This window comes from Lutra lutra, chromosome 14, assembly GCF_902655055.1.
Source record: "Lutra lutra chromosome 14, mLutLut1.2, whole genome shotgun sequence".
Taxonomy (NCBI): Eukaryota; Metazoa; Chordata; class Mammalia; order Carnivora; family Mustelidae; genus Lutra; species Lutra lutra.
In genome coordinates, this window is record NC_062291.1 from 1,219,965 (window position 1) to 1,234,905 (window position 14,941).

The window sequence follows — 14,941 nt, forward strand, 5'->3', positions numbered from 1 at the left end:
AGTCCAAGATACTCAGGAGCTTAGCCAAGGCCTATTTTTAGTATTCTACTATATCTTTTGAATAAAGTTGGGTCTTAGGTGATACGATGTGGCCCTGACCAGGCTCAGGCCAAGCAAACTCCCAACCAAAATTCTCTTCCTAATGTTTCTCGCTGCATTTCCAGCAGAAGAGGATTCTGAAGACAGTTGTGCGCCTTAAATCAGAATCCCCAGCCAACAACTCCTAACCTTAGTTGAGGACCAAGGTATGCTTCTTGCTTATAAGCTAGATTCCCCTACATTGGGCCGCGGAGGGGCCAATGTCTATGGGCTTTGGGGGACTCTCCAGCACCAGCGCACCGTAAGCTTCCGACAGTTTTCTCCAGACACCAGCCCAGACACCAGGAGAGGGCCTGGCAGGTTGGACTGAAAGCTCAGTTTCCCCGCAGGTCCGCCAGCCTCCTCCTCCGGTGTCTAGCTGGACACCTGGGGCTACTGCCTCCTAGTTACACGTTAACCACGCTCTCAGATTGATCACAAAGTAGTCCGTGGGAGGAAGTCTCTTCCTGCCAGGGAGCCGCCAAGGCCTTCGACCAAGTCTTTACCGAGGAGGGCCGATCCGGCAGGACTGTGTTCCCACTGCAGGCGCTCTGCCACCTCCACCCAAGAGCTAGACCCCGCAGTCCCAACGCTCGGTCACCCGCAAGCCTACACATCGCGGGCCCCTGCCAACCCCGGCAACCCGACATTGGCCAGCCGCGCCCTCCGTCCGCGCCGAGTCCAGCCCCCGCCTGCCCGCGCCCGGCGCCCCCCGCCCCCCGCCCCGGGTCCGGCCTCCCCGCGCGGCGCACCGCCGGGGGCTGCGTGCGCACGCGCGACCACGGCGGGGGCCGGGCCTCGTCCCCTCTCCTCCTCCTCCGCCTCCACCCCGCTCCTCCTCCCCCTGGCCCGGCCCGGCCCGGCGGGGGGGGGGGGGGGGGCGGAGGCCGTGCGCCTGCGCGGAGCCGCCAGTCCGGCAGGGCCGCAGCCGCGGGGTGGCCGGCGGTTGCCGTGGGGACCGCGGGTCCGTCCCTTCTCCGGTCCGCTGCCCCGCGCCGCTCCCACCGAGACGCGGAGGACGACCCGGACCCTTCTCTCCCGCCGGGCGAGCTGCAGCCGGCGATCGGGCGAGGGGCGGTGCCGCTCCCACGATGTCGCAGACGGCCATGGCCGAAACCTACGGTAGGAGGCCGAGGGAGCGAGGCGCGCGGGGGCGCGCGGGGGCGCGCGGGGGCGCGGGCTCAGGGGCCGGGGGCGCGGGGGCTGGGGGCGCGGGCCGGGCTGTGTGGAGCACTGACGTGTCCTGCTTTTGCCAGTTTCGTCCTGCCTTCCTCCGCGCTCGCACCCGTGGGGTTTCTCCGTTCCTCGCCCAGTTTCCGTCGCTCGGGGTTTGGGAAGCCAGTTCCAGACTTTCCTCGGCGAGGTTGTGCCCGACGAGGATGGGAAGGACTTAGGGCGACGCCTGCATTTCAGTGTGTTCCCCCAGTCTTCCAGCGTGACCTTTCCTGGTTTGGAATTCCTTTCTTTGCCCTGGGATTACAAGGAGAAGTAATCGATAGACTGACTAATCCACGCCTTCCCTCGGAGACCTCTCGCCTCATTTACTGCTGTTTCTCAGTCTCTCCAGCTTTTTAGTCCTTTCTGGGTTGCATTACGGCTATTTATAAATGTGTCTTTTTGAAACCGTAAACAGCCTGGAAGCAGAGCCCTATCTGTTTAATCTTTGCTTCCCCTAAAACAGCCACCCCTGGAGGGGTCTCCACAAATAATTTTTGAGTAGTCGAAAGCCTTCCTAATTCATATACTGTGTTTTTGTTTTGTGGTGTTTTAGCCCTGCCTGGTAAGAACAAATACTACACGTCTCGTTCGCGTCAGGCTTGAGGAGATGTTTACCGGACTCTAATCACTTGTTCAGATGTGTGCATTCTCAGATTAAGTCTTTGATTGGGAGTTTTACAGTCCCAGGGAGAGGTTCAGGTTCAAAAGTGTGTACCTGATCTCCGATCACTTGTGCTGGCCCTGCTGCTGCTCCTTTCACAAATAGGCGAGGAATGGCGTGATGGAGCCGGCAGGTGCTAGGAGGCGCTGTCCACACTGCGGGCAACCCAACAGGCGTGGCTCTTCTCTTGGAGCACGCAGTCTAGTGGGGGATACAGAGTTAAGGGCATCATGACCCTAACGAATGAGAGTTAAAACTTCAGGCAGGAAGGAGTTCTGAAGGAGCGTGATCTGGGAAAGAATGTTAGAAGGAAATCTGACCCAGACTGGGGAGGTAGGAAGCAGTTCTCAGGGCTGAACAGCAGATACTTGGGCCCAGACAGCCACGGAGAGAAATGGAGTTCCAATAAGGGGAGCCTAAACAGTGGGACAAAGGTGAAGGTGAGGCAGAGAGGGCCTTTGGAACATTTCCATCTTTCTTCTAAGAGGGGTGAGGTCTCATTTGCTTCACCTTCAGCCCCTCCTGTGACTTGTGCTTGCCCTGTTCTTGGTGCCACTTGGGCATTACATCTGTTCCTAGAAGGTTTAGGAAACCCTCCAGGAAGTCGATGGCAGTTTTTCATGTTGTCATTGCTGTACATGGACCTGTGCACCTGTGTGGTCTGGTTCTCCCTATAGAGAACCACAGTCAACGAATTTGTAAAGAAAATACATTTCTCTAGCAATTTTCAGCTGTACTTTTGCTTTTCTTTATTTTCAAGTGCTCCTTACCCCACATTTTTTTTTTCTTTAACCTGGAGCCTCAGGGAGGGGTGGAAAGTCTAAATAAGAAAACCAAGTGGGGATTATAAATTAGTAAGAAGGGACTGGAAGACTTTGGGAGATAAAGCTTTTTCATTTATCTTATATGAAATAACTTTGATAAAATATCACCCGTCTCTACTTGACTTTAGACACAGTTAACGGAGCTCTTGAACATCACGGATTAACTGATTAAATGATGATCCAAAGGCTTTATTTTTTTTTTTAAGATTTTTTTATTTATTTGACAGACAGAGATCACAAGTAGGCAGAGAGGCAGGCAGAGAGAGGGGGGGAATCAGACTCTCCGCTGAGCAGAGAGCCGGATGCGGGGCTCGATCCCACAACCCTGGGATCATGACCTGAGCGGAAGGCGGAGGCTTTAACCCACTGAGCCCCCCAGGCGCCCCGGTCTAAAGGGTTTAATCAACAGTATTCTTATGTCATGACACCTCCCAAGTACATTTTTACTTTTTTACTTGCAATTTCATCTTCTCCTCTAATAGAGGGAATTTAGAGGAAACTAATGGAATAGAGAATTAGTTTTAGAAACAGCAAATGTGGCAGCTGAAATTGCGGACCTAAAATAAGAATTTAAGAACCAACCAAAAGTCCTAAGGTGTCACCTTCATTTATCACTGACCATATTTGCACGGCATTGTTCCCCCAAAAGTAAAACAATCATTTGACTCTTAGATAGCTGGCAAACGAATGTGTGCCTAACCTTTAAACTCCTTTGTGCTCTAGGGTTATTTTTTTCTTCCAGAAAAGGAGGCTCTGTGTAGCTCAACAGGGATAGGATGAAAATTAAAGAGCCAGTGCTTATAGAGTACCATTTATGAGCTATATCTACCTGTTTTTTAGGTAATACTCTACCTTCTTAAGGTAGATAGATAGTATATTAGTATTATATAGTATATATTAGTAATGTATATATTAGATATATATAAGTAATATAGATATATTACTAGTATATATATATTATATATATATTACTATATATACTAGATATATATACTATATATATTAGTAATATAGATATATATTAGTAATATATAGTATATATTAGATAATAATCTAATATATTTCACCTTCCATAGCTGAGTAGCAGTCAACATTTTGTTGCCTTGAAACTATATAACCATATAATACTGAATACTGTATATAATATTGTAATACAAAATTGAAATCTTAGATAGGTTTCAGATTGAAACCCTAGATCTGAATATCTCTAAACTGAAACAGAGTTTCCCAAATATTGTTAGATTCTCTGCACTCTTAAAGCCTTGCCAGTTAGTATGGCTTAGAACTTCCTGAGGAACTCCACACATCTAAGACTTGGGAGGTCAGAAATTGGCCCTAAGTAATTCCTGACACCAAGACTTTGAGACGGAATTAACAAGTTGAATAGGTCGTACCAAGCAATGATGGTCAGAAAGGTGCTAAAAATATATAAGTGGTGCCAAAAATGCTAGGGAAGAAAAAAGTAAGGGCTAAAGCAGTCTACCATGAGGAAAAATCTCTGCACTTTGGAGTTTATGCTTCCTACAGTGAATGCAATTTGTGAAACAGGAACACAAATGGTGAGTCTTGGGCTGATTTTTATTATAATATAGTCTTAATATTTTTATTTTGTGCTTTATTTTGAAAGTACTTACCACGTAATTTGGATAATTATCAAGAGATTTTCTTTTAGGAATACATCATTATTGATGGTTGTGGGATGAAGTGTATCCCCCAAAATATGTTCAGGTCTGAACCCCAGGTACCTGTGAACGTGACGTTATTTGGAAATAGGTGTAATGTAATCAGGTTGAGATGAGGTCCTGTTGGGTTAGGGTCGGCCCTAATCCAAAGACTGGCATTCTTGTAAAATGAGAGAAATTTGGGCATAAACACATGCAGAGAGAATGTGATACAGAGACGCAGGCTGAGATCGGAGTAAATGCTATAAGCCAGAGATCACCAAGGATGGCTGGCCACCACCAGAAGCTAGGAAGAGGCAAGGAGGGATCCTTTCCTAGAGCCTTCTGGGAAAGCATGGACCTCCTGACACCTGATTTCAGACTTCCAGCCTCTAGAACTGTTAGACAATAGGTTTCTCTCATTTTAAGCCCTCCGGTCTGTGGTATTTTGCTATGATGGCCCTAAGAAGCTAGTACATAGGCTTTGGTAGTTAGAATATGACTCATGGAGAAATTGGGGCTTAATAGGTGAGGCAGAGGAAGGAAGATATTTTGGGCAAAGGAAGTAACATCTCTAAAGTTACGTGGAACCGATAAAGTATTAAGTAACTTACTGTTAGAGAAATCGCCAAGATGGCCGTTACCTTAATTTCAGAAAAGACAGGGTGTGTAAACAAGATCAACAAAGGAAGCATATAACATCAGGATAAAGAACATTTCTCTAAATTTAATGCATTTATTATGTTTAATGTTTGTATTTTTCTTTTTCTCACTTGCTAAAAATGGATGAACATTTTAAGAACCAGAGTTTGGGGAACACTACAGCAGTGGGTCTCAAACTGATGGGCCCCTGAGTCCTCTGGTGTGTGAAGACACACGTTCTGATTCAGTAGGTGTGGGGTGGATGGAGGTTCCACACCTGATCAGCTCCCAGGCCAGGCAGGTGCCCAATTGAGTATCAAGACCCTGTGCTATATAATGGCTCGATGCAGTAGACATTTGAAAATATTGTTCTTTAGAAAAGCAGAAGTTGCTGATAATTTTTCATGGTCATTTGAACTATAAAGCCTATTAGTCCTTGCCTTTGAATGTCTTGTTCCTAAATCTTTATTTCCAGTCATATCATTTACTCAAGCTTACTATCTTATATTCAGCTTCCTACCTAACTATTCCATTTGTATGGCCTGTGGTATCCTAACACAATGTGTCCCAAACCCAATTAATTACCCACCTCTATTCCCTTCTGTCTGTCCCATGTACCCATTTGCCTAAGAGAATTCTTCAGCCACCTGTGTCCTGAGTCCACTTGGTTTCTGTCTTTTAAAGATTTTTTTATTTATTTCTTTGACAGACGGAGATCACAAGTAGGCAGAGAGGCAGGCAGAGAGAGGAGGAAGCAGGCTCCCTGCCGAGCAGAGAGCCCGATGCGGGGCTCGATCCCAGGACCCTGGGATCATGACCTGAGCCGAAGGCAGAGGCTTTAACCCACTGAGCCACCCAGGTGCCCCTGGTTTCTGTCTTTTAAACTGACCCCTTAACATAGAAGAGGCAAGGGAAGGTGAAGTTGGGGCCAGCTTAGTGGATTATAAGGCAAGAAGACCCATCATCCGAAGGTTCTTCACCACAGGGACTAGAGCAGTTGTCCTAGACGTTTGCCTCTCGGGCTGGCTGGAGGCCGCGTAACTGTTGATAAACAGCATCTCCTGCTTGCTGGCGGGCACAGAGGCGGACTCCTCAGGCAGGGGTGGGCTTGGTGGGTTCTGGCAGGGGCATGTCAGAAGGGGCTAGGTAAAATTTATTTGCATACCCAGACTGCTGTTAACATATGCCACAGCTTCATAGGAATATCATTGTGATTTAAGTAAATGGTATTTCCAAAGCTTTTTGTGCTCCTTGAAAAATGGTTCTGTGCAAGCCTCAAAGTGAACTTTACTTCTAGAAATAATAATGATAACATCTTTACTGTGAGGGACCACGTCACCCACATTTTTTGGAAAGTATCTTGTGCTTTAGGCCCTTTGTATGGGATTAGCCATAATGGGATTCTCAGGCAAGGTTCAGTGCAGTACTGGTCGCTTTTATCATATGTAACCAGGCTGGTGTGTTGATGGTCTGTGCTCTGAATATTTCTTTGGAATGAGAAGAAAGCTGCTGTTTCTTGAATTATTTCTTATAACCCATCCTCTAGAGATTGGTTAGGCTATTGGAATGGATTTTTTTTCCCCCATTCCTGAGAACTCCATTAGGATACATGCCAGTGGAAATAGTTTGGGGAAAACCTTTGAATCATCTGTGTTTTGCAGTGCTTTTCTCTGTCACTGCTTTCTCCATCAGTATGATCTCGATAATAGATATGTTCTGTATATTTGAAGAATACTTTTTTGCTTCTCTGTAGCTGCAAATATAATTTAAAAGCTAAAATGACATGCAAGGTACTGTTATTTAAAGGATGGATAGAGTAAGGCTAAAGTAGAGAATGGCCTACAGTAGCACTATAACACATAAATCAAATAAACACTGTGTAACTGCAAAGTTTCTTCCTTTGTAATCCTCCCATAACCTTCCCAAACCAAAATAAATTTACGTTGAGAGATTTGACCGATAGCAATACATCCCTGATAGCAATGACTTTGACACCTGGAGAAAGAATGCTTTGTGGCTCAGCCATAGCCAAGGGCAACTCCTCCACTCAGGATGGTCAACTCTTGTATGACAGTACACAGTTGTGTCTGTCTTTGGATTCTTTCTATTTCTTTGGCATTTAAGTCTTAAAAGCAGTGAACAATATTTAGCTAGGGGGGAGGGTACAGTATTCATGCAGTCCTAATACATTATGAACGAGAAGAAGTGTTTGAAGAGGGAAGTTTGTAATGTTTCAAATATGAATTTTTAATCATGTAGAAAAACATTGGGAACTTTAAAGCAAAGCCTCTCTTTTTACCGTGTTATAATTTAAAATATTATTATATGTAGTGTGCTCCCTTAGTTACTCTCCTGTTTCTCTTGTTCATTTGCTTATGCCTGTTATTACAGGAGTCCTCAGAAAATAAATACTACATTTTGGCACTGCCAAAATGTGGGAACTTTGCATATCTTTTTATTTATTTATTTATTTTTAACTAATCTCTACACTCAGTATGGGCCTCGAACCCACAACCCCGAGATCAAGAGTCGCACGCTGTACTGACTGAACCAGTCAGGCATCCTGGGGACTTTGCATATCTTTTTATAATTTGGTTAAATCTCAGTTGTGACAAAGAAAATTTTTCTCTCAAGATGAGACCGTAAGTTCTTTAAAAGCAGGGGACTGCTGAGGTGACTTTCTGTCCCTCGTGTGGTGAATGGCTCCCAGACATAGCCTTCAGAGACTGCTGGAAGCACCTTTGATTGGATTCCATTTGAGAGCAGCCTTTTTCTTCTCAGGTACAGAATATGAAACAAAGACTAGGTTAATAGAAAACCCAACTTTAAGACATAGTCTTCCTTTCATTATGGTAGAAGTCAAACAGTTTTTACATTGTGTGTAATATAAATGCAATAATTAAAACCCCTTCCATTGCCTTCAGCTCAGGTCATGATCTTGGGGTGCTGAGATAGAGCCCAGCAAGTGTCTGCTTCTCCTTCTCCTTCTGGCCTCTCTCTCTGCCTCTCACCTGGCTTGCTCTCTTTCTTTCTTTCTCTCTCAAACAAATAAAATTTTAAAAGAAAAAAAGCCTTCTTCCACAGACCACCTTTGCTTGAATTGAAGAGGTCACACAATGCATCCTTTAAGAAACAGATTTCCCTTCTGAGGCTTGGACTCTGGAAGCAGTTCCCAGGGTATGGGAGCAGAGAGCTGGAGGTCTTTTCCGAGCTTTCTGGAGTCACAGGGCTTGCATGCTGCTGCCCTGTTGAGCGAACCCAAGGAGGGAAATGTTGATCAGTGGGGGGAGTTGGTCAACGGTGGAGGCGAATAAGCTTTGGAGGCAGGATTTGGTGTGTCCATCAGGCACATTGTGGGGAGACTGGCTCCCTGCTCAGTAGCCAGGGGGCTCTTAGGGGCAGACAGACCCCTTCTGTGGTGGCAGATGATTCAGGATCTGAATCCGTGGCCACTGAACACTCAAATGGCTGGCATTTGGTGGTAACCGAGTAACTAGCGGGGGATGGAACTCCCCTCGCTCTAAATCCTTGCTTACCTAACAACCTTCTCATTATAAATTGATTCTCTATGACCAAAAAATAGAAGAATTTTTATAAAGTTATGCTTAACAAGATTTCTGTTTAATAGATAATAGGTGATTAGCTTTTTTGATCATTTTATCAAGTGGAATGCTTTCCACTACAGTTGGGTAGAGAACCCAACTCAGTATGCTGTAGGTAATATGAAAAAGTTTTGTTTTGTTTTGTTTTTCGAATAACTATAGATGAGGAGGTTTCAGGATTGGCTGGTTCAGAAGCTCAGCTGTGTCAGCAAGGACCTAAGTGCTTCCCATGCCTGTCCTCTAGCTAGCTCTATTGGTGTCATCCCCCTCAGTGACAAAATGGCTGTTCCTTGTAATCTGTGTATGCCTTCCCGTCGCCATGGACAAAAGGAGTTCTTTGCTGCATTTATGGAGTAATAGTCCTTCCTGTTCATCTGGTTGGGCCTCATGGGGTCAGGTGCCTGTCCCTAGGCCAATTATGTGGCCAGGGTAACAAGTCGCACTGTTTAGCCTAAGCCTGTATGTATTTCTAACCAAGTCCCTGGCTCCAAAATGACCGTAATTGGCTTAAAATTACCAAAGCCTGTCTCCAGTTTTGGGGTCACGTTCACCTGTTACTTTGGCTCCTTGGGGGAGTAGCCATTAGGCAGATAACCTCTACTACAGCAGCATCTACTACAGTCTCCAAAAAATGCAAGTTACAATTCAGTTTCAGCTGTTTGTTCTGGGTAGTGATCTTCCTGAAAATGATGGACCTAAGTGTTCCTTCAAGCCCCTCTTCCTCCAGTGAGGAAGTAGGCAGAGAAAGCAGCCCAGCAGATGAGAGAGCGTGGGCCTCTGTCCACCTTGGCTACACGCACACCCATCAGAGTCCCTTGTCTTAGAAAAACTGAAATTTCTCTTGTCGTTTTATAGACACGATATACCTGCAGGTGTTCTTAGTTCTTATTGTCTTTGTGAATGTGCTAAAAACACGTGGTGTTTTGAAGACTGACATCCCTCTTCAGAGTCACTGTGACCATGATAATACTTTGGGGGCAAAAAGAAGTTGGCTATTTGGCGACTGTCATTTTTTCGCTTTTCATATATTAGCGCCTTGAGTAATTCATCATAAATACGTATGTAATGTAGGATACTCTACCTTTATGAGAATGAAGTCCATACTTTTTACATTCAGTTCTGTAGAGACATTCATAAGTCGAGACATTGCTAAAGCTTTATTAGTAAAATTGATATTAAAGTGTCTTTTGTTATTATGCACATAAGTTCCTTTCAATGTTTACACCTATAAAAGCTTGGTGAGTTAGAGTATTTTCTCTGGCATGTAGCATACAATAATAAAGTGAATTTTCCCTATTACGTTGTCCCAAGAACAGCATTATTTCTGGCTATTGCGTGACTGAATTAGCTTTCGGGGTGTGGGCTGGTTGAAGAGTCTTCTGGTGTTAACCTCTGGCTGTTTCCCTGGTTATACCTGAAGTTGTTCCTCATTGAAAAGCTGTTGGTGTAAGAGGCTGAATTCTCTTACCTCTAGATGAAGAGCGATATTAGAGCAGTGTGTACACAGAGTGCTCTGTGGCGGTGTCTCCGATCCTTGCGACTGCGTGAGGTGGACACGGGCCCACTGATGGGTGAGGAACCTGAGAGGTCCAGTCCTGGAGCTGGGAGAGGTGGAGCCAGAATCTGGACTCAGATCTACCCTGCCTCGCATGCCCGAGGGCAGTCGGGCTGTTACTCGGCTTCTCTGTCTTGTACAGAAATCTTCATAGAATCTCAGGTCAGTGGTGACCCAGAAAACATTCCCACTGGATGTCATTGCTCTAGTGCATGTTCTGGACAAGCATTGGACATTTAATATGAGTCAGACTCCTTCTCTGAACTCAGCATGAAACTGGGACCCAGGGAATAGCAGGGACCGAGGTGTGGCCCTCCAGACCAACGCGGAAGAACTTTACCGTCGATAAGGGACGCCTTCCCAGATCCGTGTGATCTCTGTGTGTGTATTGTTGTCGTCTCACAATTGGTGTAATTGCAGATATTGTTGTAGAACTTGAGGCTTGCTTCAGAATCACAGTTCAGAAAGACAGCATTCTGTGTATGTATCCTCAAAAAACTAACTGTTCAACTTGTCTCTTTTAATTACACTAGTTGGAGTGTTCTCTGAAACATTTCACAAACCACTTATCCTTTTTTTTTTTTTTTTAAGATTTTATTTATTTATTTGACAGAGAGACAGCGAGAGAGGGAGCCCAAGCCAGGGGAGAGGGATCATGATCATGGCCTGAGCGGAAGGCGGACACTTAACAACTGAGCGACCCAGGCACCCTACCACTTACCCTTCTTAATACAGTTTAATCCTCATGTATCAGAATCAAATGGAACATTGTACTCTTTAAAGTATCTAAACTTGTTTCTTGCTGAAGGCTAATTGTTTTTATTAGGTTTCTTTGTTTCTCTGTACTGACCTGGCTACTGACTTCTTTTCAGGACAGTTTTCCACTTCAGGAGCATTATTTCTTTTTTTATATGTCGTTATATCGTGTGGAAAACAACTCCGAACTTGCAGTTTCCACGCTGGGTGGCTGACCAGGCTCACTCACCTGCTACCTCGCTTGCATGCACACACCTGGCCCACAGCAGGTTTGATCTCGATGAGGCCTTCAGCAAAATCGCAGATTGTGTCCCAGACCTTGAGCAACGATCAGAGTCTGTGCTGCAAATGTGAAATCCACGGATGTCACCATTCCTCTCCACTGGCATTTAATTCAGGCTCAAGCAGACCAGCAGAGGGCCAGAGTTAGGCTTTGCTGTTACTCCTGCCTACCTTTCCTTATTGCCTGGCACCCTCCACAGGTCATGTGTTCCGCTGCTGCCCAACCCTTCTCCCTTCCCCAAGCCAGCCCGTTGACCAAGTTTCACAGTGCAGCTCCTCTCCGACCAGTGTGCCAGAACATTTTTTTCTCTGAAGGGCCATCTTCTGTTGCTCTACTGGCTCCTTCTCTTTGCTATTGCTTGATGACCTTGGGGTCATTCCGTATTCTGCAGGGTCACCTGGCGTAGGGCCTCACTTTCCACTCCCACTCCTCACTGCTCCTGGGTGACTGCCGTGTCCCTGCAGAGCGGTCAGTGCGCGGCTCAGTGCCCAGTTCCTAACTTCCTCTTTTCTGCCCCCACTCGAGTTACTTCCCTGCAGCTCACATGTCCCATTCTGCTCACTCCCACCCAGTCTTCCCTGGAGCTCCAGCCTCCTGGGCACCTCCATCCCCTCTGCCAGGCGATGAGCTGTCCCCTCTCCAAATAGGACACCATCGACCTTTCCTCCCACCCCTTCCTTCTCCATCCTTCAGCTGTACATGCTGCTTCCCACCCTGCCTTGCCTGCTGCTGTATGGACAGAGCTCTCTTTAGATTCAGTTCTGTGGCTTAACCATCTGCTTCCGAGGGACTCTCAGTAGTACTTAGCGATCCTCTCCCTTCGCCTGGCCGTCCTGCCCTTTCTCTCCACCTGCTGTTTTAAACCTTCGCTAATCTGTTCAAGCCCCTTTTCTCATGTCTGGTAGATGAGGGAGGGGGAACAGGCCCTGCTGGGGAACCACATCTCCTCCCCTTCCCTGCTCCAACCTGGGAAGTGACTTGACCTCATGCTCTCCCTTGACCCTTCTCTTGTAGTCGCAGAGGCTAGGACATCTCTCTTCGTGTCTGGGACCAGTCCCTGCCTTCTGCTTTGGCCCTCATTTCTCGAGTGTTCAGACTTATATCGCCAACCATCCTTTCTTTTGCTCCTGGTAACTTCCAGTTTGCCTGCCTCACACTCTGCAAGCCCCCTGAACACCTGTCTCTTCATCCCGTCACAGCCAAGCTTCTCAGAAGGGTTGTCGTGCTTCTCATCTGTGGCACCATCTTCTTCAGTCGCAGCACCTTAGGTGAGGCTGAGCTCGCGTGGGGTCCTGGGACTCGGACCCAGCGGACACTTTGCACCTCTGCCTTAGGACTGATTCCCCATATCCCCACCATGTTGGCTCACAGGCATTTTAAGTTCAATCTCTCTGAATCTGCAGTCATTATTTTGCCCTAAAATGGATTCCTCCTTCAGTATTATCTCCCTTGCTGGTGTCACACACCAGCTGGTGCCCTAAGCCAGAAACCACAGAATCCTCTCAGATGACCCCACTGTCCCAGTGTGACACATTTCTTCTGCCAGGAAATGAAATGTGGACTGAATCCTGTGGTCAAAGCCACCTACCTTTGCCTCTTTCTGACCTTTGGAAATCTGAAAAGCCAAACTGTTGTTTGTGGGAGAAACTAGGAAGGCAAAGGCCATCTTGTCTACTCACTATGATGTCATTTTCTGGAAGGTTCAAGGTCGTCATTGCAATCAATTGCTGAACAAGTGTGCTGTGCTGTTAGAGTCACTTTCCGGCTCGTTTCCTGGTCAGTGGTTGCCTTTGCTGTCAGGGCCTGGTTGTCATTGTGCCTGTGGCTCACAGTCCTCCGTGGTATATGCTTCTAATCGGCTGCGCTGTGGTCTGGGAAGTTAGAGCTTCCTCGAAATGAATATAAAGACAAGTCAGTAATGAATGAGTTTTCTCCCAAAGACTGAAGCCTTTGGCTTTGTGTTTAGCTGTTTCGGTTGGCTTGAGGGCATTTGTTCCTGATCTGTATTTCGTCTGTGTTCCTGAATGGTCTGACTTTTTTTTTTCCCCTTCTGCTTCCATTTATTGTACCTTATTTAAGAAATCCTACCCTTCCCCTTCAGATGATGAATGAACTTCACTGCCTTTCAAAATTTTGCCTTTTACACTTGCATTAATTTACCTGAAAACAATATTTATGGATGTTTTCAGGTAGGGGTTCAACTTCATATTTATGCCCCACGTGGATACCCAGATGTCCAGCTGTTACTTACCAAATTCTCTGTTCTCTTCTCCCAGGCATTTGTGATACCTGCTCAGTCATAAATAAGTAGGCTTGTTTCTGGGATCTCTACTCCATGGTCAGTGTCCATCTTTGCCTGAATGGTTGACTTTTATTTTTTAATTTTTTTTATTATTATTTTTTTTTTGGTCAGAGAGAGAGGGAGAGAGAGCGAGCACAGGCAGACAGAATGGCAGGCAGAGGCAGAGGGAGAAGCAGGCTCCCCGCCAAGCAAGGAGCCCGATGTGGGACTCGATCCCAGGACCCTGGGATCATGACCTGAGCCAAAGGCAGCTGCTTAACCAACTGAGCCACCCAGGCGTCCCAATGGTTGACTTTTAAATAGAAACCCATTTCTGTGTATTTGATAACTTTTTCTATTATCTCATTTAAATTTCTCATGGAAAATTAAAAGCACATTAATAGCATATGTTCATTTCATTTTTTCTATTTTGGGATGTGGTCATTCCCCCACCTTCTAGCTTAATTCATGCTGAGGAAACCCTCATCAGGTGACTGTAATTATCACAGATTGGAGTCAAATAACCTCTTTGTGATTAAGAGCCTTAAAGTTAATACCCGTTATAATAAAACCACATCAAATTTGATGTAAGTAGACATAAGTATTTAACTAGTTCACATTAGGTTATCTTCTTATATAACCTTTCTGTAATATGGCTATTCACCTGCTCCTGTTAAACCCTTTTGTAGCTGTGAAGCCCTGCACACTTAACATATGAAACACATACTCTATATTTGATGTATGTGTCATTCAACTTCAAGCAAGGAAAGAGAAAAAGAAAGACAAACTGAACAGATTATCAAAACACAATAAATCAGTAAAATCAATGCACATTCTACTGTACCCACAGAGACGGGGGCATGAGGCCAGCAGACCTCAAATACCCGCTCTCAGAAGAGAGAGCATCAGGCTGTACCCCTGACCTCCAGCTTGAAGGTGAGTGCATGGGGCCCCCATCTGCTGGTGCTCAGCTACAAGGAGGTCTGTGAATTCCAGACCCCCTCGGAAAGAGGAGGGGTATCAGCTGCAAGTCTCATACAGTTGGCTTTTTCTCACTACGAGGAGGAATTCATTACCCATCGTGGTGCTTGGTTTTTATCTGCGTTAGCCAAACACAGATCTCCGCACAAAAAACAGCACACTGGACAGCTTGGCTGCTAACTCGTCCTCCTTCCTTCTGCTCCATTTCCTGCCTGGAGCCCACCCTGTGGTGCTTCCTCCAGGTTAGGAATGTCCATAGTAGACTTATAGTCAGTGTTGGATACTGTCTCCTCTTCTTTTATTTCTTACAAAGCTCTTTATTTTGAGATAATTATAGACCTACATACAGGTTTAAGAAAAAATACAGAGCCCTCCTGTGCCCTTTCCCTGTTTCCCCCA

The 14,941-nt window shown here is 45.9% G+C and overlaps 1 protein-coding gene across 3 annotated transcripts in view; it reads left to right on the forward strand.

The window, feature by feature from the left end:
- Positions 1–831: 831 nt before the first annotated feature.
- The window catches only part of RAB4A (RAB4A, member RAS oncogene family), a 47,304-nt gene continuing 33,194 nt past the window's right edge, over positions 832–14,941 (forward strand). For all 3 annotated transcript variants that reach the window (XM_047702455.1, XM_047702458.1, XM_047702454.1), the window contains exon 1: positions 832–1,200. In XM_047702455.1, the coding sequence (XP_047558411.1) occupies positions 1,170–1,200 (31 nt within the window). In that variant the 5' untranslated portion in view covers positions 832–1,169. The remainder of the gene's footprint in view (positions 1,201–14,941) is intronic.